Source organism: Poromitra crassiceps, assembly GCF_964638095.1.
Source record: "Poromitra crassiceps genome assembly, chromosome: 12".
Taxonomy (NCBI): Eukaryota; Metazoa; Chordata; class Actinopteri; order Beryciformes; family Melamphaidae; genus Poromitra; species Poromitra crassiceps.
In genome coordinates, this window is record NC_139632.1 from 9,298,308 (window position 1) to 9,325,294 (window position 26,987).

Sequence of the window (26,987 nt, forward strand, 5' to 3'; positions counted from 1 at the left end):
TGGGGATAATAGCTGTGTAGGAAGTCGGGGACAGACAAAATAGAGCGTAATTCCATGTGTAGGAGGAATATACATCCTTTTTCCAACCAGCTGGATCGTCGCTCGTGGCTACTAGGAACCCATGTAGAGTCATACTCTAAAGAGGTGCAGCAATGTCTTGTAGGGTTCTGGAGGCCTGTAGGCCAAACACGTTATTTTTCCTGATGATCATTTGTTTTGTGGGTGACATGGAACACTGAGCAATAGACAATATATAATATATATAATATATATCGGAACGAAATTGGCGTCATTAAGAGATCAAGCTATTGAGGTTTGAAAACGTATTAGCTCGTATAACTACGGCTGCTGCTGTCCGTGGTGCTGATCAGGACGGTGAGTTGGCAAAGTAAGTAGCCTGTGGGTTGTCATTTTCACAACTGTCCCCCCTTCTACGACAGACCTACTGCTTTTTTGACATGATAAAGACTATATGGTGGTATGGCTGTTTTGATGTGTGTGACAGTCTACGTGACTGACCTTTGTTATCGATGAGGAAGGTGTATGAGGCCAGTGAGTCTTGATAGTAGGTGACGTCCTCCAGGATGTAGGCCAGGTTGACGTCCACCCCGACCACACCCAGCAGCAGGTTCCCAAAGTAACACGGCCGGCTCACGGTCATGATGAAACCTGGAGAGGAACGAGGAGCATCCGAGTCAAGCTTAGGCAACAGATCAGGTTAGCTCAGCTAATTCATCAGATCAGCCAAACTCCTTTCATCAAGTTCATTTACCTAAATAAGATGAAATAAAAATGCATCTAAATTCAATTTCATTCCATTCAACTAATTATTTTTCTCTTATCCACCTTATTTTTGAATGCCCCACTGTAAAATAATTATGGGTACAAGGATCCGGTTTAACGTGACTTGATTGTTGCAGCTTGCCATTTCCTTTGTTATACTTGGCTGTATTCAGACCCAAATTATAAACCGGAAACCGGAGTACGTTATAAACGTTATAAATATAGGCACGTTATAAACAACTAACCAACGCTGGGGGTCCGTATGGAAACAGTGTTAATGGTTAAAAGTTAAATCAATTTGGTCATTCAGTGGCGTTTTACTGCCATGTAAAGTAACTAACGTTAGCCGCTAGCATTAGCCACAGTAGCCGACTACCCATAATGCATTATGTTATCCCAGCACGCGAATGACATTTACTGCATAAAATAAAGCTGAAAACGAAAACCAGATTCCTAAATAGCCATTATTTTTGATAAACTGAGCACACAAGGGTAATCTAAATGGTTACTTTGACTGCCTAAATTTCTTTCTAAACTTATAAAAGTGACATATTAACCCTTACGGCTGTAGACCAGAATGGCTCTGCTGTAAAACCCTCATAGACAGTTTTTTTTGGTCAAGTTAAAACAGTCTATTACACTGGAAGAAAGCACCCATAGGCATCATGGCAGCTAGAAATAAGGTGGATAACGTTGTTCTTTTCCGGACCACCCACCGTCTCCCATGGGGTCAGAGTAGGGCAGGCTGAAGCGAGCCAGGTCGATCATGCGGTTGGGCAGGTTGATGTAGAAGCGGCCCACCGTGGTCTCCAGGTTGCTGAGCTGGTTCAGAACCATCATGCTGCCTTTCACCACGGGCAACATGGCCGCCGCTCCTGCCGACCCGGACCACGCTACCGCAGAGGAGCGCTCTCTGCCCAACAGGCGGTCCACGCCGTACTTCACCGAGTTCTGCTCGGCCAGGTCCCGCAGGAAGGCCAGCTCCTTCAGACCCGTTACTCCCTCTGGAGGAGGGGGGAGGAGATAGAGGGAGGAAGAGAGAGAGGAAGGGGGGAGGAGATAGAGGGAGGGAGAGAGAGGAAGGGGGGAGGAGATAGAGGGAGGAAGGGGGAGAGAGAGGAAGGGGGGAGGAGATAGAGAGAGGAAGGGGGGGGGGGGGGGGAGAGAGTGATGTAATTTATTTGTGGGAATTTGATTTAAAGCAGAGAACAAGTTGTTAATGATGTTCTGGCAAAAGGACAAAACTGGGTAATCAGGCACATTAAAGAAGGGAGGGGGAGTGAGAGGAAAGAGAGGGAAAAAAGAGAGAAAAATTAAGAGCACATGACATGACTCAAATTATAAAAAACAATCCAGCATTCTCTTTTCCTTCTACGGTTGTAAAAGAAGTTATTTAAAAACAACACAATTTGATTAAAAAGCTGGAAAGAACATTGCTAACGAGCACAGAACATCTCATGTCATCATAATAACAGTTGTATTTTGGTACCAAGTGACCTCTCGTCGAAGCATAATGCAGTTCATATGGTCAATGTGGCAAGAAGAAGCGTGCCTCACAACATTAAGGAGAGGCGTCATGACCTCGGCTCATGGGTCAGGCTGAATGACCAGATGAATGTGATTGTGACTTCAGAGGGGGAACTGGTTGCCTAACCCTAAACAGCCCGGGACATTTCCTGCACGCAGGCAGGCCCGATTTGTGACACTACGTCATGACATGAAGTTTGATTCATATAATAATCTGAGCCATCTGTCAGGCCCAGAGATCACCACGACACATGCCTAAAAGCCTCAGCACGGAGCTAACTAAATGAACAGTTGAGCTGTATCTGCGACGTGCTCCACACTGGACCAGCCCCGACTTTAGCTTTCCAGACCCAGAGGTCATTTCGAGGAGACCGGGCCAATGCAGCTGTCACCTGGAACATTTGGCATCCCACACGACCTATTGGGACGGATAAGAGGGGGGAGATGTCTGCCAGCATCCAATCACTGACTGGATTACTGCCCCAATCCCCATCTAATGCCAAGGTTCTGCTCTGTTGATCATCACCATGCAGGGAGATAGACGAGGAGCCATGTGCTCAGGGGTGGCAATGTCAAATGAAGACAGACAGAGAGAGAGAGAGAGAGAGAGAGAGAGAGAGAGAGAGTAGCTGCCAGGGCTGAGGGCCTGTTCACTTTCACATCAAGCAATTCAAAGTGTCAACAGAAACCACCATCCAACTTGGCCAATGAGAGAGCACTCAGTCTCACTCTGTCTTTATAAGGAAGGAGATGACAATACTCTGTCTTTAATCACCTTATGCAGAAGAGATCGTCTGGCTTGAGAGACTAACAGGAAGTGTAAATACAATCGGAAGTTCCGATTGTATTTACACGGGATCAAAAAGTAACGTCTGTCTCCGTTCACCACCATGTTTTCAGACGCTGGTACACAGAGAAAGGCAGGAGGCGACGTTCACTTTGGCTCTCTGTTCATGGCTGTCTATCAAAGTTGTCTATCAATGTTGGCTCTTAGTGAGGGGGGCGCCTATGACAAAGCATGTCTCTTTGCCCCTTTTCAAGATGGCGGCACCCAGGCGCAACAGCATGCTTGTTAGTGGATACTGGATAGCCTATCCTAGTTGATCTGTTTGTGGAGTCCTCTTTGTTTTCCTGTCCTGTCCCTGTGAGTATTATGTTTAAACGAACGCCTGAGGGAGTACTGCAACGGAGAAGCCCTCGAACCCAAACAGACTGAGCTGCTCGCGAGACACAGACTGGGCTATATAACAAGACAACTGACCAGGTGAGCTAATGTCTCTCATTTGATATACAGTAGCAGCCTGTTAGTTACATGTTATGGTGACACTGGTAATGGCTAAAACCCCTAGACATGAGCCTGTTTATTGTTATGGATCAAGCTATTGACCCTGCCCATAACAATAGTCAAAGGACACTAGTTTATACAGGCCACCACACACACACTATTGCTGGGGCAGGGGGGAGCATCTCATCAACACACACACACACACACGCACACGCGCACACGCACACGCACACACACACACACACACACACGCACACGCACACGCACACACACACACACACACACGCGCACACACACGCGCACACACACACACACACACACACACACACACACGATGCTGCCAAGAGACTGCTGATGATCACCTTTGACAATCAACACTTCACATTTGGCAGGGGACACAGGGAATAAGATGCACAGCGGGCCTTTCAGCTGTGGACAATAGCCTCAGGAACCAAACTAATGTTTTTTGTGGATATGCAATGCTAATAAACTCAGAGGACGGCAGTTTTCTGCATCCTTTTCATCATGGAGCTTTTTAAACAGGCAGGGTCCTTCTGTCACTCACACACGCAGAGCGAGCAGATCGCCCCTTTGAAGTCTGCCTCTCTCTCTGCCTCTTAGATGTCTCTCATTTCCATCCTCTAATGTATTAATGCTGGTCTGATGCATGTGCGTGTGTGTGTGTATGTGTGTGTGTGTGTGTGTGTGTGTGTTACAGAGGGAGGGAGGAAGAGAAGGCAGAGGGAGGGAGGAAGAGGAGGCAGAGGGAGGGCGGAAGAGGAGGCAGAGGGAGGAAGAGGAGGAGGCAGAGGGAGGAAGAGAAGGCAGAGGGAGGGAGGAAGAGGAGGCAGAGGGAGGGATGAAGAGGAGGCAGAGGGAGGGAGGAAGAGGAGGAGGCAGAGGGAGAGAGGAAGAGGAGGCAGAGGGAGGGAGGAAGAGGAGGAGGCAGAGGGAGAGAGGAAGAGGAGGAGGCAGAGGGAGGGAGGAAGAGGAGGAGGCAGAGGGAGGGAGGAAGAGGAGGCAGAGAGAGGGAGGAAGAGGAGGAGGCAGAGGGACGGACAATAAGAGGAGAAAGAGGAAGAACACGTGACGCACCACACCGACACGCACGCTGAACACAAAAAGCCTTTGAGGTTTGTGAGCACCTCTCTAAACCTCGGTCTTTCCTCAAGCACATCCCAGCCAACACAGAAAGAGGATATCTAACGTACACAATCCACTTCCAGGAAAAGCTCACAAGAATGTGCAGAATAGAGGGAAGGATGAAAGCTGGACTGGAGAACATTCAACTTGGACAGGGACAAACATTTGGTCCAGCTTTGCTCAAACACGTGCCTAACACTTGAGGGGTTCGAGGTTTGATTTCCACTGAGGCTCTCAATGCCAACCATGTTTCTGCACTCAGGAAACTCTGGAGAAAAGTGTCACCTAAACGCTATGTAAAGGTGACAATGAAGTAAAGTGCTCAGTCCATCTACAGTATGTCAGTCAATTTAGCTATTCAACTGTTCTGTGCATTCATCAGCTGGTGCTGAAGTTAAAACGTTAGCTGGAATCTAGGACATTTTCCCCAGTAATAAAAAATACTTTTCATCTGTACTGTGGAGCAGGTTACACCAACTGGCAGTATTACCACGATTGGAGATGCTCTCCATAGATCACCACTAAACCTTTTGAGTGGTTTGGGTGAAGGTCTGCTACAAACATCATTCATTCATTCATTCAACCTCATCTCAAATAGTTTTCCTACACCAGAGGGGGAGACAAAATGTGGAAAGTCTGGATTTCAGCTTTAAGTGTTTGCGTTAACCTCCCCGCTACCTGTACTCAGTGAACAGTATCTGACACTGCAGACACCTGAAAAGGCTGTGGCCATGTCTGATTTGTAATAAACGAGTGTCATACCGTTCATGAGGGCGTAGGTGAGGATCATCACAGAGTTGTTGAGGTGGCGGTTCTCCTCTCTCACCACACTCAGCGTCGCTCTCTTCTCCTGCTCCGACGACTCTCGAGACGTGATGCCAGATGACAGGTAGATAATCACCATGTCTGTGGCTGGTGCAGGGCGGACACACACACACACACACACACACACAAAATTGTATGAAACAAATGACAAGACATGTCATTATGTCGTCAACGACGTGTCACTACTGCCACAGTCCTTCACACTGTGGCCTGTTCCTTCTACATGGGTGGCATTTTGGCCGTGTGACACAAGAGCCTGTACTCAGGTCTGACAGTCTACTAGGCTTGTGGTCCGCTCCGGCTCCGCTAATGAGAAGTGATGCATTAACATGAAAAGTCCATCCCAGGAATTATCAGCTACTGTCCAACTCTGAGCCTGGAGACGATTCAATTAAGATGATGACATACTGAACCCAAAACGGTATCAAGTCCAGGGCAGGATTTCATATCCCACGGCCACACGGTCAGTGTTATGTATCACACTGCAGCACGTAATCTTTCTATTAGAATATTAATTTGGTTGAGGGAAAAGGACTGTAAAACTGATTTTAATAACCATTGGTTTTGGCCTTGGTTCCAGGCGTACAAGTTCTATTTATTACAGCCTAACTTTAACTTTATTACAACCAGTCATTATCTCATTAATTTGTCCGTTCAGCAGCATTAAATCAGCATCAGCGTGCGTTGGGTCTGGCCACTAGTGCAACATTCCCTCACACCTTCAGAACCCGTCTGCTCTGGCACCGATGCATTTTCTACTCGGTTCTGTTCGATCCAGCTCGGTCACACACAGTTAAGTCCCCCTCCTCGGTTCTTACTGGCGCTGTGCTTGCTGAGGCTGCTGGTGTTGCGGAGCAGCTGGAAGGCCTTCTGGAAGCCGGCCGCGTGCTGCGTGGACGAATCAGACGCCTTGATGTTGGAGATGAAGGTGCTCATCTTCCTCTTGGTCTCGCTGGTCGCTGGAGACAGCAGGCTCTTGTAGCACTGGTCCAGGGAACAGGTGCGGACCGTCTCGGCTAGTGAGAGAATGGAGATCTGGAGGAGAGACAGGAAGAGGAATGTCTGAGAAAGGCATTTTTAGATTTTCTATCTGACTGGAAACATGACAGTGGGAGTTAATTTATTTAATATGAGTAAAAGTTAGGGTAAAGGGGGACAGATGAAAGAATCTGAATCTGAATCATACAGTCCTGAAGTGGTACATCTGTTCTTCAGTGGAAAAGCCTTTTTTTCCGACTATTACGGTGCAAACACACCAGCTCCGAAAGCGGCAAAAGGAAACTGCTTGCGCTTCCAGTCGCTTTGTGGCTATTCCCGGCGCTTCAGCGTCTGGTGTGTTTGCTTGGTTATAGCATCTTAGTAAACCTGGAAATAAGGTTCTAAATAGCACCTTCAAGTGACTAATAAACATTCCCTGCCAATGAAAGCCAAAATAACCCCTAAAGCGCCATCTTTTTTTCGGGGTGAGTTCCGTCCAGTTCGGCTCACCTTGTCGTGTTCGTCTACGGCGTTGAGGATGACCATCGCAGAGTCCCTGGCGATCTGCAGCTGGGTGTCCGTCACCGACGCGCCGTGGTCCACCATCACCACAATGTGTTTAGACTGGGGCCGCACGGCCGCCACATACACAGGCCTGCAGGAGCGCACACGATAAACACACACGGCCAGATTAGACAGACAGACAGACACACACAGGCCGCAATCCAAGATAATATTAACACATATTGTAAAAGCATTAACACAGGGCAAATACAATCCTACCTTACAAGCAGACAAAAGGACCACACACACCGCATAGTACTGATTATACAACCGCCCAAACTACAGAAACACAAATATATTATTCTGTAAGGGGGAGTCGATGTTTACCGACAGCAGCGCCATCGTGACTCTGCGATCGTCCGACATTGCTAGTAACCATACGTCTCTCTGTCACTCTGTTTGTCAGTATCTGTCTCTCTCACCGCTCCTTCACCCTCCTAGGTGGCCCGTGTCGTGTCGCCCTGTCCAGCCCACCTTCGTCCACACTGCTTTAACAGCAGATCCCCCTTCCCTTCGCTGTTGCTTTAGGTGGAGGCTCCGCACACTTTCCCCGTCCCACGTTGTCATCGCTGAGTTGCTATTCTAAAACCACCATGCACTGTCTCTCCAGGACTAACAAGTTCTCTTCCAAACACCTTCTCCTTCACTGTCTCTCCAGGACTAACAAGTTCTCTTCCTAACACCTTCTCCTTCACTGTCTCTCCAGGACTAACAAGTTCTCTTCCAAACACCTTCTCCTTCAGAGGAGTGGATGAGGCTACGCTGCAAAGAATGTAGCACTTCAAATGGTACAAAAGAGTTCTTACTTTTCAGTTCATTCATGCCATTTGGTTTTGAATCACAAACTATGTTTTGAATGGCTTTTATAGGCCCTAGGGTCATGGTCGTCAGTAGGGATGCACATTTTTTTTAAATGTCCTTAATTGATTAATTGGTCATGTTAACGATCAATGAATCGATTAATCACTATATTTAAAAAACAGCTTTTGACATACAAAATATAAAATATAAAATGCAGGGTTTTACACCTGTCTTTAGGCCGACCCAACAAGTTGATCAACCAACTAAACGTCCTGCATTAGCTGTCATTGTGCTTGTGGACGTGAGATATTTCAACATTGTATTACAATGTTTACAATGATTACTGTTGTCTTTTTGGGTGTAATTCTCCCACACTGGACTTTCTGCCTGCTAGCTTGGCTTTCTTCTTCCTCTGTATGAGCAGTGAAAGTTACATTGTGTCCTTGTGGTGACGTTAAATCATTTCAGCAAAGAAAATAAAAATGAGAAAATAGCACATAGCCTACATCGTCGATTAATCGGTTGACATATAGTTTGATCGATCAAATTCTTCAACGTCTTCAAATCATTAACATCCCTAGTTGTCAGCACTGAGGACCATGTGACTCTACAGCACCAGCCAACACACCCGATTCAATATAAAAGCAATGTGAAGGCAGGTAGCAGGTACCAGAGTCGTGTAGATAGAAGAGTCGTGACATCTCCGTTCACTCCAATGGACCCGTTTTTTACTCTCAAGAGTTCCAGGAATTAAGGTTCTGGATTAAGCAGCGCAGTCGAGTTGCAGCAAAATGGACAGTTTGTGATGTACTTTGAAAGGGTCTGACGTTTAAAGAATCAAATTGTACATTATCAGCTTTATTTTAGCATTCAAACGTAGCACGAGCCTCCTTCCTGGTTATTCATTGGCTACTGATTCATGCATTTTGGACCTCCGCTGACGCCACTCTCTTACTAGATTGCTCTGGTAGGTTCTCATGGGGTACTTCTTTGGTGTTGCCTGCTTTCAAGCTGTATTGTCTAGGTTTGGTGTCATTGTGTGTGATAATGTATGGACATTACTGTGTGTGTGTGTGTGTGTGTGTGTGTGTGTGTGTGTGTGTGTGTGTGTGTGTGTGTGTGTGTGTGTGTGTGTGTGTGTGTGAGTGTGTGAGACGTGTGTGTGTGTGTGTGTGTGTGTGTGTGTGTGTGTGTGTGTGTGTGTGTGCGTGTGTGTGTGTGTGTGGTCTGCTGGAGAACAACAAGAAACTAACCCAGGGTGGAAAAAAGGGGGAGCGGCGCTCTCACAAAGCCTCATTCACACTTGCAGCGAGCCAAGAAGCAACATCATGTCTGTCCTCGCTGTCCGCCCGCCCAGCCGCCCGCCCGGCCGACTGACTGACTCACAAAGCAAGACAAACATTCAAGACGTGATGAGGCAGCGTGGGGAAGCGAAAACATGACGGAGAGACACAGAAAGAAAGAGAGAGAGAGAGAGAGAGAGAAGGAAAAGATGAGAGAAAAAAGAGAGGTCTTTCAGCACAGTGGCCACAAAACAAAGCCACAACAGTGGAGGTGTGACATTCCTGTGGGCTTCAGTGGTACTGAGCCACATTCCAGCCGGGGGCATGTGTGTGTGGTCAGGGTGGTATGCCATCAACATGCCCTCTGGGTCACCCCACAGCAACTGGTGGTGGAGGGGCAGGAGGAGGGAGGGAGGGAGAGCAGGGGAGGAGGGAGGAGAGGTGGGGAGGAGAGGTGGGGAGGAGGGAGGAGAGGAGGGAGGGAGAGCAGGGGGAGGAGGGAGGAGAGGAGGGGAGGAGGGAGGAGAGGTGGGGAGGAGGGAGGAGAGGTGGGGAGAGGTGGGGAGGAGGGAGGGAGAGCAGGGGAGGAGGGAGGAGAGGTGGGGAGGAGGGAGGAGAGGTGGGAGGAGGGAGGAGAGGTGGGGAGGAGAGGTGGGAGGAGGGAGGGAGAGCAGGGGAGGAGGGAGGAGAGGTGGGGGAGGAGGGAGGAGAGGTGGGGAGGAGGAAGGGAAGAGCAGGGGAGGAGGGAGGAGAGGTGGGGGAGGAGGGAGGAGAGGAGGGAGGAGAGGTGGGGAGGAGGGAGGAGAGGTGGGGAGGAGGGAGGAGAGGTGGGGAGGAGGAAGGATAGGAGGGAGGAGAGGGTGGGGAGGAGGGAGGAGAGGTGGGGAGGAGGGAGGAGAGGTGGGGAGGAGGGAGGAGAGGTGGGGGAGAGAACCTAGAGACTGTATAAAAATATGGACGTAGTCACTGGTAGGGATGTCACGATACCAAAATTATGAGTTCGATACCGATACCTGCCAAAGTATCTCGATACCGATACTGAAACGATACCACGGCAAAAAACTAAAACATCAGGAAAAGTATTGGAATAAATAGAGGGGACAAAACATGGAACTTAAAACTTATTTTATTGATTTAACAAGGTAATGCACAGCCATGTAGTCATTTTACTACATGCTGGTAGTACTGCCAGCACGTGTGGCGCTGAACATGCTAGAACTTTTATTATCTAGTGTAAAATTAACATAATCTCTCCTGTAAACATATTTGAAAGGAATGTGAACCGTTTAAACTTATAAATAATATAAATAAAATATATTTTCACACAGCTGCTACACTATTATAGCTATTTGTTTTAAGTACTCTGTACTTGCAGCTCCTAAGCTTCATTAACATGAAGTGCCTGATTTATGGTTAATCTAGTAATATATATTATTTTCACACATAAATGTAGGCTATTGAAATGTAGGTTTATTATGTGGTGTACCCCCCCCCCCCCATACATGTAGGCTAGGTGTTTTTTACAATGAATTCGTATATCATTAATACTTGGGATTATTGTAAATATTAGGATAGGTGAGATCAGATGACTGCTTACCATGTAAAAGCTTTAATAACACTGGCATTGAGGGCCATAGTGTTATTAAATATTGTACATGGTATGCAGTCATCTGATGTCCCCTCCCCTAAACGTTACATGTCATGACTTGCTCCTTGGCAGAGATCTGTGCTCCAGCACATTGCCTCGTGTTTTACTGTAAACGAGTAGGCTATTGTGACAAGCGAACTTTTTCAGTGAAACAAGTTCGCTTGTCACACAATACTCGTTGGACTTATTTGAGGGCATGTATGTTTATCGTTCACGTTCGCTAACCTGTCGGTCTTTAAACTCTTTGAACAGGTCGGGGTGCCTGTCGGCAAGATGTTTAGCCAGGTTCGATGTGTTTGATCCTTTCGCTTGCGTCACGTTGAAGCACCTTTTACACACTGGTTTGGAGGTGTCCACGGGCTTGCCTTCGCTGTCGGCAACGTAAGCAAAATATTTCCATATTTCGCTTCGTGCATCTGCTTTTTCTACAAGCGTTGGTCGGCTTGCAAGACTAGAAGAAGCCGCTGCCATTTTCGCTGCGTCTGTCCTGTGTGTCGGGGTGCTGTAGTGAGGACTGAACGACTGGCCAGAGAGCGAGCAGAGAGGGAAGAGGGGAAAGTCGACACGCCCCCACATGAAGCAGACAGAGTCAGAGACGAGCTTTTTTTCACTTTTCACGAGTCACCATTGGTTCAAGGCAAGGCTGTGTTGCCTTCACGTGAGGTGGGAGACAGGCTCTCAACTGTAATGCCGCTGTGTCTCTCTCCTCCGCTAACAAACACCACGGTCGCACACTGACGCAACCCATGACATTTTTTTAAGTATCGGTACTAAATTAACGTGGTATAGTATCCTTTTTAACGGCAGGGAACCGCGGTACCATACTAATACCGGTATACCGTGCAACCCTAGTCACTGGGTGACGTCACCCAGTGGTTTGTGGGCTCCCGTGTTGAAGCCTCTAGTTCGGCATTTTTGACCGTCGCCATCTTGGTTATTTGGAGCCAGAAGCAGCCAGCGTGAGACCAGGGGGTTTCCCACAGAGCTGCCTGCTATTGGTCCGTGATCGCCAAGCTGCATGATCACTGGACAGGCGACCTGTCAATCATGGGCCAAAGCGTAGCCTGCTTTATCATCTATTTGACTCGAAATGGGACCATAGTTTACAAAATGAACATCATGCTGTGTTGAAGAAGACTTCAAACTAGCGATCGGGACCATAAACTCATGAGGAAAGTGTTTACTGAGGTCATAAATCAAGTGAGGAATAGGGTCATTTTCCCATCGACTTCTATACAATCTGACTTATTTTTGCAGCCAGAGTGAAGTCCCCCCCTGCTGGCCATTAGAAATAATGCAGGTTTAAGGCACTTCCCCGCATTGGCTTCACTCTTTAGCCGTGGAGGTTGCCCCTTGAGAGAGACAAGAGGAAGAATGGAAGAGGGGCTTTGAGGAAGAAGGGGAGGACGATGGGGCAAGGAGGGTGTTGCTGTGGCATCAACCTGGCTGGGGGTGCCATGGCGCGTCAAGCACGGAGAGAGGCATCAACCTGCCTGGGGGTGCCATGCCTCAAGCACGGAGAGAGGCATCAACCTGCCTGGGGGTACCATGGCGCGTCAAGCACGGAGAGAGGCATCAACCTGGCTGTGGGTGCCATGGCGCGTCAAGCACGGAGAGAGGTATCAAACTGCCTGTGGGTACCATGTGTCAGGCACGGAGAGAGGCATCAACCTGCCTGGGGGTACCATGCCTCAAGCATGGAGAGAGGCATCAACCTGCCTGGGGGTACCGTGCCTCAAGCACGGAGAGAGGCAATCAACCTGCCTGGGGGTACCGTGCCTCAAGCACGGAGAGAGGCATCAACCTGGCTGGGGGTACCATGCCTCAAGCACGGAGAGAGGCATCAACCTGCCTGGGGGTACCATGCCTCAAGCACGGAGAGAGAGACATCAACCTGTCTGGGGGTACCATGCCTCAAGCACGGAGAGAGGCATCAACCTGGCTGGGGGTACCATGCCTCAAGCACGGAGAGAGGCATCAACCTGGCTGGGGGTACCATGCCTCAAGCACGGAGAGAGGCATCAACCTGCCTGGGGGTAACATGCATCAAGCACGGAGAGAGGCATCAACCTGTCTGGGGGTACCATGCCTCAAGCATGGAGAGAGGCATCAACCTGCCTGGGGGTACCATGCCTCAAGCACGGAGAGAGACATCAACCTGGCTGGGGTACCATGCCTCAAGCATGGAGAGAGGCATCAACCTGTCTGGGGGTACCATGCCTCAAGCAACGGAGAGAGGCATCAACCTGTCTGTGGATGCCATGCATCAGGCACGGAGAGAGGCATCAACCTGGCTGGGGGTACCATGCGTCAGGCACGGAGAGGAGGCATCAACCTGGCTGGGGGTACCATGCGTCAGGCACGGAGAGAGGCATCAACCTGGCTGTGGGTACCATGCGTCAGGCACGGAGAGAGGCATCACACTGCCTGGGGGTACCGTGCCTCAAGCACGGAGAGAGGCATCAACCTGGCTGTGGGTACCATGCGTCAGGCACGGAGAGAGGTATCAACCTGCCTGGGGGTACCATGCGTCAGGCACGGAGAGAGGCATCAACCTGGTTGGGGGTACCATGCGTCAAGCACGGAGAGAGGCATCAACCTGGCTGTGGGTACCATGCCTCAAGCACGGAGAGAGGCATCAACCTGCTGGGGGTACCATGCCTCAAGCATGGAGAGAGGCATCAACCTGGCTGTGGGTACCATGCCTCAAGCATGGAGAGAGGCATCAACCTGCCTGTGGGTACCATGCCTCAAGCATGGAGAGAGGCATCAACCTGCCTGTGGGTACCATGCCTCAAGCACGGAGAGAGGCATCAACCTGTCTGTGGGTACCATGCCTCAAGCATGGAGAGAGGCATCAACCTGCCTGTGGGTACCATGCCTCAAGCACGGAGAGAGGCATCAACCTGCCTGTGAGTGTGGGTACCATGCCTCAAGCACGGAGAGAGGCATCAACCTGCCTGTGGGTACCGTGCCTCAAGCACGGAGAGAGGCAGCAGTAAGAACGCTTTGGAGTGTGTTTTGTCCTCTCCCAGCCCATTCTGTCAACTTGAGGACATTGTACTTATGGGCCTTATGGACTTATCTACTGACAAACTTATCTACTGACAAACAGTAGGTTTGGATGCGTGGGGTTTCCAGTGACCAACTTCAAGTGTCTCTTCCTGACCTGCCCGCCCAGAGAAAAAGCAGAGAATCAAGGAGAGGAAAGGTGGTTGCGTACGTACCTGCTGCGGTGCTCGTAACTCCCTTACAGTGGAACTTGTGGGCAGGGAAGACGGTGAAGATGCCCTCCTCTGAGCTGAAGTACTGCCACTTTATCCCAGGGTTGGACTTCAGGTTGTCTGCCAACACTGCAGAGAGAGAGAGAGAGACAGAGACAGAGAGGCAGACAGAGAGAGAGACAGAGAGAGAGAGAGAGACAGAGACAGAGAGGCAGACAGAGACAGAGAGCAAGAGAGAGAGACAGAGAGAGAGAGAGAGACACAGAGAGAAGACAAGAGGTCAGATGGATGAGCAAATGAGGAGGAAATACTTAGTGAGATTCTCTTTCTTTATATTGAAGTGTTAATGTGTCTATATGCCACAGTGCTGTGTCCTTCATTGTTGGATGTGTCTATATGCCACAGTGCTGTGTCCTTCATTGTTGGAATAGATCCGAGACTGAAAAAACCATTCAACTGTCATTCTACCACTTTCCTTGCAATGAGAAAGAGAAGAGGAAATGGCTGCAGTTAAGTTGAGGTACGTTACAATTCGGAGAAAGTACGTCGAAAAACAAAGTTTGGCGCCAAGTCTAAACAGATTATCTATACAAAGTTATGTTAAGTTAAAAAATTCTTTATAAAAAGAGATGTGAAAAGATTCACGGGATCCACCCTAGTTGTTTTGAATGAGGCACGGTGCCCCTCGGCCCCCGGAGGTGACGCGGGGTGAACGTCTGTCGTCAGTCTTAACAACCGAATCACTCAGATCTATGCAAGCCTGCCTGTTCGGCATGACGAGGAAGCGCCATTCTATTCCTGAAATACACTCATTTCCTCATGATTGGACAGACAGTATGACTTGCCCAGAGCTGTGTATATAGAAGAGTCGCGACATCTCCTCCATTCACTCCAATAGACCAGTTTTTTACTCTCAAGAGTTCCAGGAAGTAAGGTCCTGCATTAAGCAGCACTGTCGAGTTGCAGCAAAATGGACAGTTTGTGTTGTACTCTGAAAGTTTTTTTTTTTTTTTTTTTTTCAAGAATCAAATTGTACATGATCAGCTTTATTTTAGCATTCAAAAGTAGCGTGAGACCCCTTCCTGGCTGTTCATTGGCTAATGAGTCACGCATTTTGGTCCTCCGCTGACGCCACTCAATTCAATTTCAATTCAATTTCAATTTCAAATAGCTTTATTGGCATGAAAAGACAGTGCTTATATTGCCAAAGCAAATACACATATTAACAGTACAACAATAAGGAATTTATAATAATAAATGAATGTACAGTCGAAGATGTATAATGTACAAACAGTCAAAATTTACAATCAAAGATATATGTACATATAAAGTTTATAAACTCCCCAAAAATGGGGCATTCTGACTTAGATTTTACAGTTGTTCAACAGGTAAACAAACAGTAATCGTCAAATAGAAAATAAAAATAAAATAAAATAAAATAAATAAAATAAGAATAAGAATAAAAATGAAATAAAATAAAAATAAAATTAGCTGGTGTGTTTCACTGGATGTCTCTGAGGTTGTGGCAGGAGGCCAGATATTCTCTCTCTAGAGGACACTAGACTTGCCCATTCACACCACTTGCAGTTTTTTTTTTAAGAAGAAGAAGAAGAAGAAGAAGGAGAGTTGACCCACTGGGAGGTATGAATCATTCAGAGAATCAGTGTGTGCATCATCGCTAATCTATTGATTTCTGACCGACTTAACAGCCACCTCTGCTGGGAGACTGAGCCACCTCTGCTGGGAGACTGAGCCAAAGTATTTGCTGAAAACCAACAGACAGAAGTTGACTTGGTCACAGAGTCAACAGTATCTACAGAGAGATCCCATCACAAAGACAGCAGCTTCCTGTCTGCTCACTGCAGCACAAAACAGCCTTTCATATGAGAGAGAGAGAGATGGAGGGATGGAGAGAGGGATAGACGGAGGGATGGAGACACAAATAGAAGCTTTGGTTCCGTAAGCAGGCCAACAATCTATTACAGAGAGAGAGAGAGAGAGAGAGAGAGAGAGCGAGACAGAGAGAGAGAGAGAGAGGAGAGCGAGACAGAGAGAGAGAGAGCGAGAGACAGAGCGAGAGAGAGAGAGAGAGAGAGACAGAGAGCGAGAGACAGAGACAGAGAGCGAGAGAGAGAGAGACAGAGAGAGAGAGCGAGAGAGAGAGAGAGAGAGACAGAGAGCGAGAGAGAGCGAGAGAGAGAGAGACAGAGAGTGAGAGAGAGAGACAGAGAGAGAGAGAGCGAGAGAGAGAGAGACAGAGAGAGACAGAGAGCGAGAGAGAGAGACAGAGAGAGACAGAGCGAGAGAGAGAGACAGAGAGCGAGAGAGAGACAGAGAGAGAGAGAGAGATAGAGACAGAGAGAGAGAGAGCTGGAAAAGAGCGCTGTCTTCAAACGCTGGCTTCATTAAAATAAGATACCAGCAAAATCTGATGCAACTGTGAAGTTTTTATTTTTCTGAAAACTTTTCGCGGACCCCCTTGCAAAGTGCCCCGGACCCCTGGGGGTCCCCGGGACCACCATTTGAGAACCACTGCCTTAGTTAACCCTTTACTGGCTGTTTCTGAGACCCTTAGTTAACCCTTTACTGGCTGTTTCTGAGACCTTAGTTAACCCTTTACTGGCTGTTTCTGAGACCTTAGTTAACCCTTTACTGGCTGTTTCTGAGACCTTAGTTAACCCTTTACTGGCTGTTTCTGAGACCTTAGTTAACCCTTTACTGGCTGTTTCTGAGACCTTAGTTAACCCTTTACTGGCTGTTTCTGAGACCTTAGTTAACCCTTTACTGGCTGTTTCTGAGACCTTAGTTAACCCTTTACTGGCTGTTTCTGAGACCTTAGTTAACCCTTTACTGGCCTGTTTCTGAGACCTTAGTTAACCCTTTACCTGGCTGTTTTTTTAGACCTATTTGATGAGAATGGATCATTTTTATCGCCGTGAAGAAAATATGATGTATCTCCCGTGTCTAGTCAACTAGTCGACTACTTTTTAGGAGTAGTCGATAACTAGTAAAATGCAGCAGCCGTGAACGCCCTGGTGTACACTACACTACACTACACTTGCTTCATCCTATACATGAACAAACCAATCAAATTAGGCTGCACTCTAATTCTAAACCTAAAGTGATTGAGAATTGATGTAAAGGTCAAATAACAAATTGCAACTTCATATGGATTTCATCAAAGAAATCAGAGTGAGAGGTCTCTGGTTTCCCTCTTAAACCCCGTTAGGCAGACCAGACCACTTCTTTCTGGCTAGGAATCAATGAGCATTCAGTCCATCAGAGAGCCTGATTTGATTGAGCCAAACAGAGGGATGTTGAAGTTCTTAGTATGCTACTAAGGAAATAAGTCAGCAATGAATAATCATGAAGGGTTTTGCATGAATCCTGCTAGATAGCTGACTATGCATGATTATTCTACTTGAAGACTGGGCTGTTCCTAACAGACAGCAGTTTCCACATGCTGGAATAAGATGTCAAATACTGGATAATTAAAGAGCCGGGTCTTTGCCAGCCGGCCCTAACTACCATTCTTGCATGTCAGCATTTTCTAATTAGTCCCAAACAGTGGTTTGTGGCTTGTAATTGTAATACATCACTTTTTGGTGGAACTGTTACAGAGAGAACCTGCTTTTACTTTGTTCCAACCTTCCACCATTATTACGAGCCAAGGAAAATGTCTTTCTTTGGGAGGGGGTGGAATACTATAAATTGAAGAAAATTAAACAAATACTAAAAATCCAAAATCAACTAATGAACTACAGATAACTCAGAGCCTCAAAAAAAAAAATATATATATATATATATAATATATACTGTATATATATATATATATATATATAGCACCAAAATGCAGCTCACCCTACATTTACAAGTCCCACACCCCAAGTCTATGTTTTGAGGGCCAGCAGGTCGTTATTGCACTGGCATCATACATCATCCCTGCCAGCCACCCCGGCCATCTCTGAGCTTCATATAAACAGGAAGTACTCGGATGTGTTGACAGGTGAAGAGGGGCTCTGTGTATATATCTGTGTATATATCTGTGTATATAATATATACACAGATATATACTATATATCTGTGTATATATCTGTAGACCCGCAGTGCTTCACTCTGCCACCAATGTTTACTACAGTGTAGAAACACACGGATAAGCCGGCCAATGGGGCAGTTTCCTGCAACCTTACAACCCCTCAACTCTCCCTAAACGTCTGCCTTTAATACATAATGCAAGCATGTGCATCTACACGTCCACATACTGGACATATATAGACACAGACAGAATTCAGACGTACCAACAGTTCATGCAGGTTGGAGAAGTTGGTACACATACAACACACACACACACACACACACAGACACACACACACAGACACACAGACACATGAGAAACAGCCTCCACACTCTTGATGCAATGACTCCATTTCAATCAGCTCTCATCGCCCCGCCTCTCCCGCTTTCTCTGTCTCCCTCCCCCTTCCCTGTGTAGTCTCTCTCTCTCTCTCTCTCCCTCCCCTTCCCTGTGTAGTCTCTCTCTCCCTCTCTCTCCCTCCCCTTCCCTGTGTAGTCTCTCTCTCCCTCCCCCTTCCCTGTGTAGTCTCTCTCTCCCTCTCTCCCTCCCCTTCCCTGTGTAGTCTCTCTCTCCCTCCCCTTCCCTGTGTAGTCTCTCTCTCTCCCTCCCCTTCCCTGTGTAGTCCTCTCTCTCTCCCTCCCCTTCCCTGTGTAGTCTCTCTCTCCCTCCCCTTCCCTGTGTAGTCTCTCTCTCCCTCCCCTTCCCTGTGTAGTCTCTCTCTCCCTCTCTCTCTCCCCTTCCCTGTGTAGTCTCTCTCTCCCTCTCTCCCTCCCCTTCCCTGTGTAGTCTCTCTCTCCCTCTCTCTCTCCCTCCCCTTCCCTGTGTAGTCTCTCTCTCCCTCTCTCTCTCCCTCCCCTTCCCTGTGTAGTCTCTCTCTCCCTCCCCTTCCCTGTGTAGTCTCTCTCTCCCTCTCTCTCTCCCTCCCCTTCCCTGTGTAGTCTCTCTCTCCCTCTCTCTCTCCCTCCCCTTCCCTGTGTAGTCTCTCTCTCCCTCCCCTTCCCTGTGTAGTCTCTCTCTCCCTCTCTCTCTCCCTCCCCTCCCATGTGTAGTCTCTCTCTCCCTCTCTCTCTCCTCTTGCCTGTGTAGTCTCTCTCTCCCTCTCTCTCTCCCTCCCCTTGCCTGTGTAGTTGGTTGTTTAGACTGTGTCGAGACAAATGGGAGAGGGATGAATGTGCTGGAGAGTGTGGGGGTCAAGGAGGGCTGAGTGTGAGAGAGAGGAGGAGAGGAGGAGAGGAGGGGAGGAGGAGAGGAGGGGAGGAGGAGAGGAGGGGAGGAGGAGAGGAGGGGAGGAGGAGAGGAGGGGAGGAGGGGAGGAGGAGAGGAGGAGAGGAGGGGAGGAGAGGAGGGGAGGAGGAGAGGAGGAGAGGAGGAGGAGGAGAGGAGGGGGAGGAGGAGAGGAGGAGAGGAGGAGGGGGGTAACTTGAACTCGGCGTGACTGGCTGTGAAGGAAAATAAAGCCGTGCTGATGACCGTGTGTTATGAATGGTGGTGATTATGAACGATTGTAGGCGAGAGGAGCGGCCCGGGATGTGTAAGAGGGAGAAAAACGGGGGGAGGGGGGGGGAGAGAAAGAACAAATTATGCAGCCGTAGGGAGAGAGAGAGAGGAGGAAGAGGAGGCAGAGAGAGATGAGGGAGAGGACGAGGAGGGAGAGGAAGAGGAGGGAGAGAGAGGAGGAAGAGGAGGGAGAGTTGTGGTGTTGGACGAGCACAGGCATTTTGTGGGATGGAGGCTAAAGGCTGTTTTGAGCGATGTGAAAATACGGCACGAAATTGCGATGCGAATTTTGACCCACCTGTCAATCACAGCCACAGATGTGTTACACGTCGGTAGCGAATTTCGGAAAAATCGACCGTGGTCCGAAAAAATAAACGCCGCAATAACGCTCAGCGAAACTTCGCCGTTGGTATGCACGGTTGCATTGACTGATATTAGGTCAGGAAAATATCATTGACATGCAAATTAATCGCACGAAAAAAACGCTCCCGATGTGTAAGGACCTTAAAGCTGCCGTTTAAAAGTTACACTTCCCCTTTCTTCATTGTATATCCATGATATTTTATATATCCCCCCTCTCTGTAACACTTTATTAGGATAGTCGGCCTAGAGTCTACAGAGTTACTCTAGGCAGATACTGGTGGTTCCACAGTGTTCTTCAGACACAGAGGAGGAGGGGAGAGGTGGTGGTTCCACTGTGTTCTTCAGACACAGAGGAGGAGGGGAGAGGTGGTGGTTCCACAGTGTTCTTCAGACACAGAGGAGGAGGGGAGAGGTGGTTCCACAGTGTTCTTCAGACACAGAGGAGGAGGGGAGAGGTGGTTCCACAGTGTTCTTCAGACACAGAGGAGGGGGGGAGAGGTGGAGGGGCTGACATTGGCAGCAAATCCGAGAATAGGTGTGTAGGTGTGTGTGTGTGTGTGTGTGTGTGTGTGTGTGTGTGTGTGTGTGTGTGTGTGTGTGTGTGTGTGTGTTGGGACTGCAAGTGGGAGGTAAAGAAGTAGAGAGGGGGAAAGGGGCTGGAATATGCCTGGAATAAACAAAGTGTGTGTGTGTGTGTGTGTGTGTGTGTGTGTGTGTGTGTGTGTGTGTGTGTGTGTGTGTGTGTGTGTGTGCGTGCGTGTGTGCGTGCGTGTAGGTGTGTGTATGTGCATGTGTGTGTGCGTGCGTGCGACGTGCGTGTGTCTGTGTGTGCGTGTGCGCCCGTGTGTGCGTGCGTGTGTGCGTGCGTGCGTGTGTGTGTGTGCGTGCACGTGCGTGTGTGTCTGTGTGCGTGTGCGTGTGGGCGTGCGCCCGTGTGTGTGTGTGTGTGTGTGCGTGTGCACGCCCGTGTGTGCGTCTGTGTGTCTCTTCTGGAAACAGGGTGAACACTACACTAAGCCAAGCTGTGGCAACAGAACAGAGAGAAAAGCAGGAGGGAAAGTTGGCGTTTGCCTGCTTTCCTCAAAGAGCGTTTTCCCTCCTAATGGAAGGCAGGCGGACACATCATGCGGCGCAGACATGTGGTTTCTACATGCTCATACTCTGCTGATGCAATCCCATGCCTCAAGAAATGTATTGTGGGGAGCGACATCACATTTCCATCGCTCTCACGTATGATTCGCGGGGGGGGGGGTTTTTGTCAGGAGGATGTCGAGGTAGCGCGGAGCTTTATAAACGGAGGCGCGCTTGATTTGTGACAGCGGACGCGCTCGCCAGGTGGAGGCGATGTGGGGATAAGATGGAAAGAGGATGATAAAAACAGACAGAGATCAAAGTCAGGAAGAGACCCCATTTGATCTCAGGCTGTAAAGAGAAACTTTTTCAAATCAAAGAGGAAAAGCAAAAAGAAGAGACAGTCATGAAGAGGAAGAGGAGAGAAGAGAGAGAGAGAGAGAGAGAGAGAGAGAGAGAGAGAGAGAGAGAGAGAGAGAGAGAGAGAGAGAGAGAGATCTCACAGCACACAGCTCATTATCTCAGCTCAGTTCAACAGCCTCTCTGAAACACTCTGTCATCTTACACATTTCACTACATGACAAGAGATTTTTCAAAACCTTCATAACCGGTTGCCATGGCAATTGTGCTTAAGTGAGTCATACAGCATTTGCTGCGCAGACCACAGTAAAAAAAAGTTGAAAGAAAAAGCAGTGTGTGTGTGCGTGTGCGTGTGCGTGTGCGTGTGTGTGTGCGTGTGCGTGTGCGTGTGTGTGTGTGTGTGTGTGTGTGTGCATGCACGTGACAAACAAACCTGAGTTGAGGTCTCGTCCAGGGTTGAAGGCCCGGCTGTTGACAGTGGGGGACAGTCTGTCGCAGCAGATGGTCTTGGAGACGTTGGTGTTGAAGTTGCCGTCAAAACTAAACACACAAAACAAGACAGACAAAAAGACAGAGAACAGTTTGAGAATTTGAAGACGGTGTCCAATTCGTTGGTGGAGCGGCTCTAGCTTTTGTCTCTTGACTGGGACACAGAGTCCCTGCTTCCCAGCTCTCTGTTTCCCAGTTCCCTGCTTCCCAGTTCCCTGCTTCCTAGTTCCCTGCTTCCTAGTTCCCTGCTTCCCAGTTGTGGGAAATGAAATCATCCACACACCTGTGAGTCTTGGCAGAAGAAAGGCAATTACATGGGATTTATTTGGTCTGAGATCGACAAAGTTTCAAAGAAATGTACGTGAAACCGCAAAGTTAAATATAACAGAAATCAAGTGTTGAAAAGTATATAGCCCCCTCGCTTCATTTGAGCTCAATTGCATCGCTGGCAAATAATATTTCATATCATCTGTTGCCCAGACCTCATTTTTAAAGTTGTAGTTATGGCTGATGAAGGATATTTTCCATGGAAAACAGCTTTAATTTTTCTTTCTGGCCAACTCCAAACTTATTTCCAGTTCCCCAAAACATCTGACAAATACTACAGACACTCATTTCGAGGTCACAGCATCCGAAGTACACACACACTCATGTGAGGAGGAGGAGGGTGAGCTGTATCAGACCCCGTTCACACCTGGTATTTAACATACCCAGCTCCCATCTCAGGACTGAACTTGACATATACACAAAGCAATTTAAAAATCATCAAGTCTGTCTCATGCAACACGCTAGTTTGTTTCACCAAAACAAGCTAGCTAGATTGGTCATATTTGATCTGTCATATTGTTTTTCCTCTTCTCTCTCTCGCTACAGTAGATTATACTGTATCAGGTGGGGAGTGTCATTCATTCATTGTTGCATCTTTGTATCGGATTTATTTTGTATCATTTTCTAGCTGGATAATATCAATTCAGACGTGTTGTATCAGGTTTTCTTCTGCCACTGACTGGCTACTTTCTTTCATTATGGCTGTCCTGGAGGATAGGAAGAGAGCCATCAGTGCATTAATAGCCTACTTACCAGCGTTTTGATTGGCTGTTGCATGAAAATAGTTTCACAAAGTTGAGAGTTTTGCAACTGTTGCAGCTGAGTTTCACACAAGTTTCAAGTGCGTTGCAGAGGGCTTTAGACCATGCAAACCATTTGCAACTTAGTTTCACCTCGGTTTCAACTAGGGCTGGGTCGGTTTGAAAATTTTAAAACCGGTTCGATATTGCTGTCTAAACCGGATCGAACCGGTATACCGATTTTTTTTTTAATTAAAAAAAAAAAAAAAAAAAATCCAAGCAGGGCTCCCGAGTGTGGCCCATAACTGTCTGTAGTGCAACTTCAGTCCACCTGATAGCGATAATACACCTCTAAGCTGGTATTGTCAACCAGCAATGATACTGAATAAAAAGAAGCAGGACACCTGTGTAACAAACACACCCTGTATTTATTTCTCATAACTATTCAGCTCAACTTTTCTTCTAAACATCAAAATAATAAATGAAATAAGACTTCTGCCTATAGTGCAACTTGAGAAAAAGGCTAATAAAAACACAAGCAGTGCAATCAGAATGGATTGGCTTACAGCTGAGCTGCCTTATAAACTTCAAAACTCACAGATTCACACAATATAGGGCCTAGGCATGGGTCGGTTTGAACATTTTGAAACCGGTTCGATATTCCCCAAAAAAACGTATCAAAGCGGCTGCAGTTGGTGGCGATAATGCACCTCTAAGCTGGTATGCTGCCAACCAGCACGAACACTGAATACAAATAAGCAGAACCTTTTAACTGTAACAACACACTGTTTTTATTTCTCATAACTATTCAGCTTAACTTTTCTTCAAACATCAACATAATAAACAAAATAAGACTTTTGCCTACTAGTGCAACTTGAGAAGAGGCTAATACGAACAATAGTGCAATCAGAATGGACTGGCAAAAAAAAAAAAAAAAAAAAAATTTTTTTTTTTTTTTTAGGTTTTTTCGGTTTGCACGTGATCAAACCGGTTTGGGCTCGTATACCGAACCGAACCGGTAAAACCGGAAATCGACCCATGCCTAGTTTCAACCAACTAAAGTTGCGTGAAAGTTTCACCGTGTAAATCCAGCTAGGTTTCTTTCTGTATGCCAGGAGACTTGTAGCTCCCAGGAGCCGAAGTAAACACAAGCATTCATTAGCACAGTTAGCTTAATGTTAGCTATTAGCTGTTTGTTTTTGGAGCCCCTGAGACAAACCTTGGTGTTATGTTTCAAGTTGAGGTTGCAGTGCTCATAACGTTATTTTAGTAATAAAATCATTACTTGTAAAATATTTGGAGAACAGCTATTTTAGTTTGAGATCAGATGAAATTACAATTGCAAATTTTAACAATGATGACCCTATGAGGAAAGAGGGATGGACTGGACTTGACATGCATAAAACAGAGGTTCTAAAGAACAAATAGATTGTTTAAAGAAGGAACGTTGAAAAAGTTGCTCCTCGTTGCCGCACGACGTCTGCAACTGGCCTCCATGTGAAGCAGTGATGAAATGGGACAGATGTGGTGAAGTAACACAGTGTTGTCTTTGAGCAGACACACCCCCAAACGTGTTAAAGAGGTGTCAGAACAACGCAACGTGCATCGCTATCGCCACGTCTTTAACAGTAACACGTGCTGTTTTTGAAACGCACATCTTAAGCAGATGCCGTGCTATTTTCCAACACGTCGCTGTGTTTGCGTGTTCCGGGAGGGCACCACCAGTGGTATTTTAAAATGGCGTGTGTGTGTGTGTGTGTGTGTGTGTGTGTGTGTGTGTGTGTGTGAGAGTGTGTGTGTGTGTGTGTGTGAGAGAGTGTGTGTGTGTGTGTATGTGTTGATAGCAAAGCATCGTTTCCAGAGCCCATATCTCTGGAATGAAGCGCTAACCACTAACACAAGGGGAGCTAGCTATGCAATGCAGGGGAGTAGCCCGCTCTGCGGTGCACCAAGGCTGGATGCTTTGATCGCCCCCCTCCCCTCCCCTCTCTCAGCCCACCACCTACACTAGCCCCCCCCCCCCCCCCCCCCCTCCTCTGGCTTAGCAACACACACACACACACACACACACACACACACACACACACACACACACACACACAGAGTTGGCACTGGCCCTGGTTTGATTGACGGCTGCTCTGATGTGCAGGCTGCTTTTGAACTTCAGTCATTGAAAAGTCCCATCAGGCCAAAGTCATTACTATTCTCCTTCAACACACTCTGCATAGAAGGGGGCGGGGCCGGCCGCTCTGCAGAATGTGCGCCAGATAAAAAAAAATACATTTCGCAGGCGCTTTGAATTCCACATCAAAAAAACATCAGCGAGCGAGAGAGCACGGGAAGGAAGGAGAGAGAGAGAGAGAGAGAGAGAGAGAGAGAGAGAGAGAGAGAGAGACACAGAAGAGACTTCTAGCTCTGATTCAGATCTGATGTAAATTAGGGTAAAAAAAATTCTCAGTTTGTGGATTCAATAGAAACAGACACACACACACACACACACACACACACACACACGCAAGCTTGGACCCTTTCGATCCCGCTGCACAGAACTTGAAATATAATTTAAATGATAAGCATATTAATAATGTAGAGTAGGAAATGCATGCTTAAAATTAGCATAGCTCCCAAAGGAGGACAGCTCTCCTCTCGCAGTAATTATAAGAGATAATCCTGAAGGCTATTCAACAGATACAAAGTATCACCAAATAACTAAATATGCTGCTGCTGTCCCAAAGAAACCTTCAGGCTCCCATTGAGCATTCCTGTGAGCTCGCTGACATCTCTCGTATGCGTCTCATAGGTCAAAGTGTTGCTAAAACATTCATACTAAAGACACAATGTCTTTGAGAAAGTACAAAAAAAAAAAAAAATGCGTTCACATTTTGGAGATACAATGTTTCTGTAAGACACTAGCAAATAGAAACAAAAGTGACCTCCTTCAGATCACTGGGTAAATATGGCTATATTACTCATGTTATGTTACTGACTAGCCAAATACGCTTTCTCAAATCCATTCTATGAAGCCGCACCTTGCTGCAGAAAGCATGTGGAGGCAATCCTGCACCATTCAAAATGCACCAAGTGAGCACAATATCCTAGGAGAGGCTAGCTGCTGCGCTAGCACCAATGTCAAGAGTAAGGGCTAATGTGCACCGCCTCCCGGGACAGATGCGGTACGGCTCCGGTACGAGTGCGAACAGACCCACACTCATGTAATCTGTCAGACGCATGCGGGATCTGACAAAGATAGAACGGGTGCGTAATTTTTCCGTACCGCATGTATCGCCCGTCTATTAACATGGGCGAGAGTCGATCCGGCAGTTTTAGCGGATCCACAACGCAGCCGTAATGCATCCGGTGCACATCGCCTGTAACACCGCGTCGAATGTATTTTCAATCCCTCGGTGAGTAGGCGGCATGAGCAACAGCATGAGAATGGTGAAGACACAAACCCTGACGTCAACTAGAACGACCGCACCGCGGATATATGCCTCCGCCCACGAGTGAGCGAGCAGTCGACATCCATGTCTGTCGAGACTTTGACGTTTGAGCCAAATGTGAAGAAGTTTCGTCAAGGTGTTACTGAGATATGCCGTTACCGAGCTTGAAAATGGCGTTTGTGGGGTCACAGTGACCTTGACCTTTGACCACCAAAATGTGATCAGTTCATCCTTGAGTCCAAGTGGACGTTTGAGGCAAATTGGAAGAAATTCCGTCGAGGCGTTCCCGAGATATCACGGTTGACGAGCATGAAAATGGCGTTCGTGAGGTCACAGTGACCTTAACCTTTGTCCTTTGAGCACCAAAATCTAATCGCTTCATCCTTGAGTCCAAGACGACGTTTGGGCCAAATTGGAAGAAATTCCGTCAAGGCGTTCCTGAGATATCGCGTTAACGAGCATGAAAATGGCGTTCGTGAGGTCACAGTGACCTTGAACTTTGACCTTTAACCACCAAAATCTAATCACTTCATCCTTGAGTCCAAGACGACGTTTGAGGGAAAT

General features: G+C 47.5%; 1 protein-coding gene across 1 annotated transcript in view; it reads right to left on the bottom strand.

Annotated features, from left to right (window-relative positions):
- Window positions 1–26,987, bottom strand: part of cachd1 (cache domain containing 1) — a 134,027-nt gene that overhangs the window by 31,182 nt on the left and 75,858 nt on the right. The window contains 8 exon segments of the mRNA XM_083647765.1: window positions 520–669; window positions 1,500–1,787; window positions 5,501–5,650; window positions 6,382–6,598; window positions 7,052–7,196; window positions 14,065–14,083; window positions 14,086–14,190; window positions 21,861–21,967. Coding sequence (XP_083503891.1) covers window positions 520–669; window positions 1,500–1,787; window positions 5,501–5,650; window positions 6,382–6,598; window positions 7,052–7,196; window positions 14,065–14,083; window positions 14,086–14,190; window positions 21,861–21,967 — 1,181 coding nt within the window.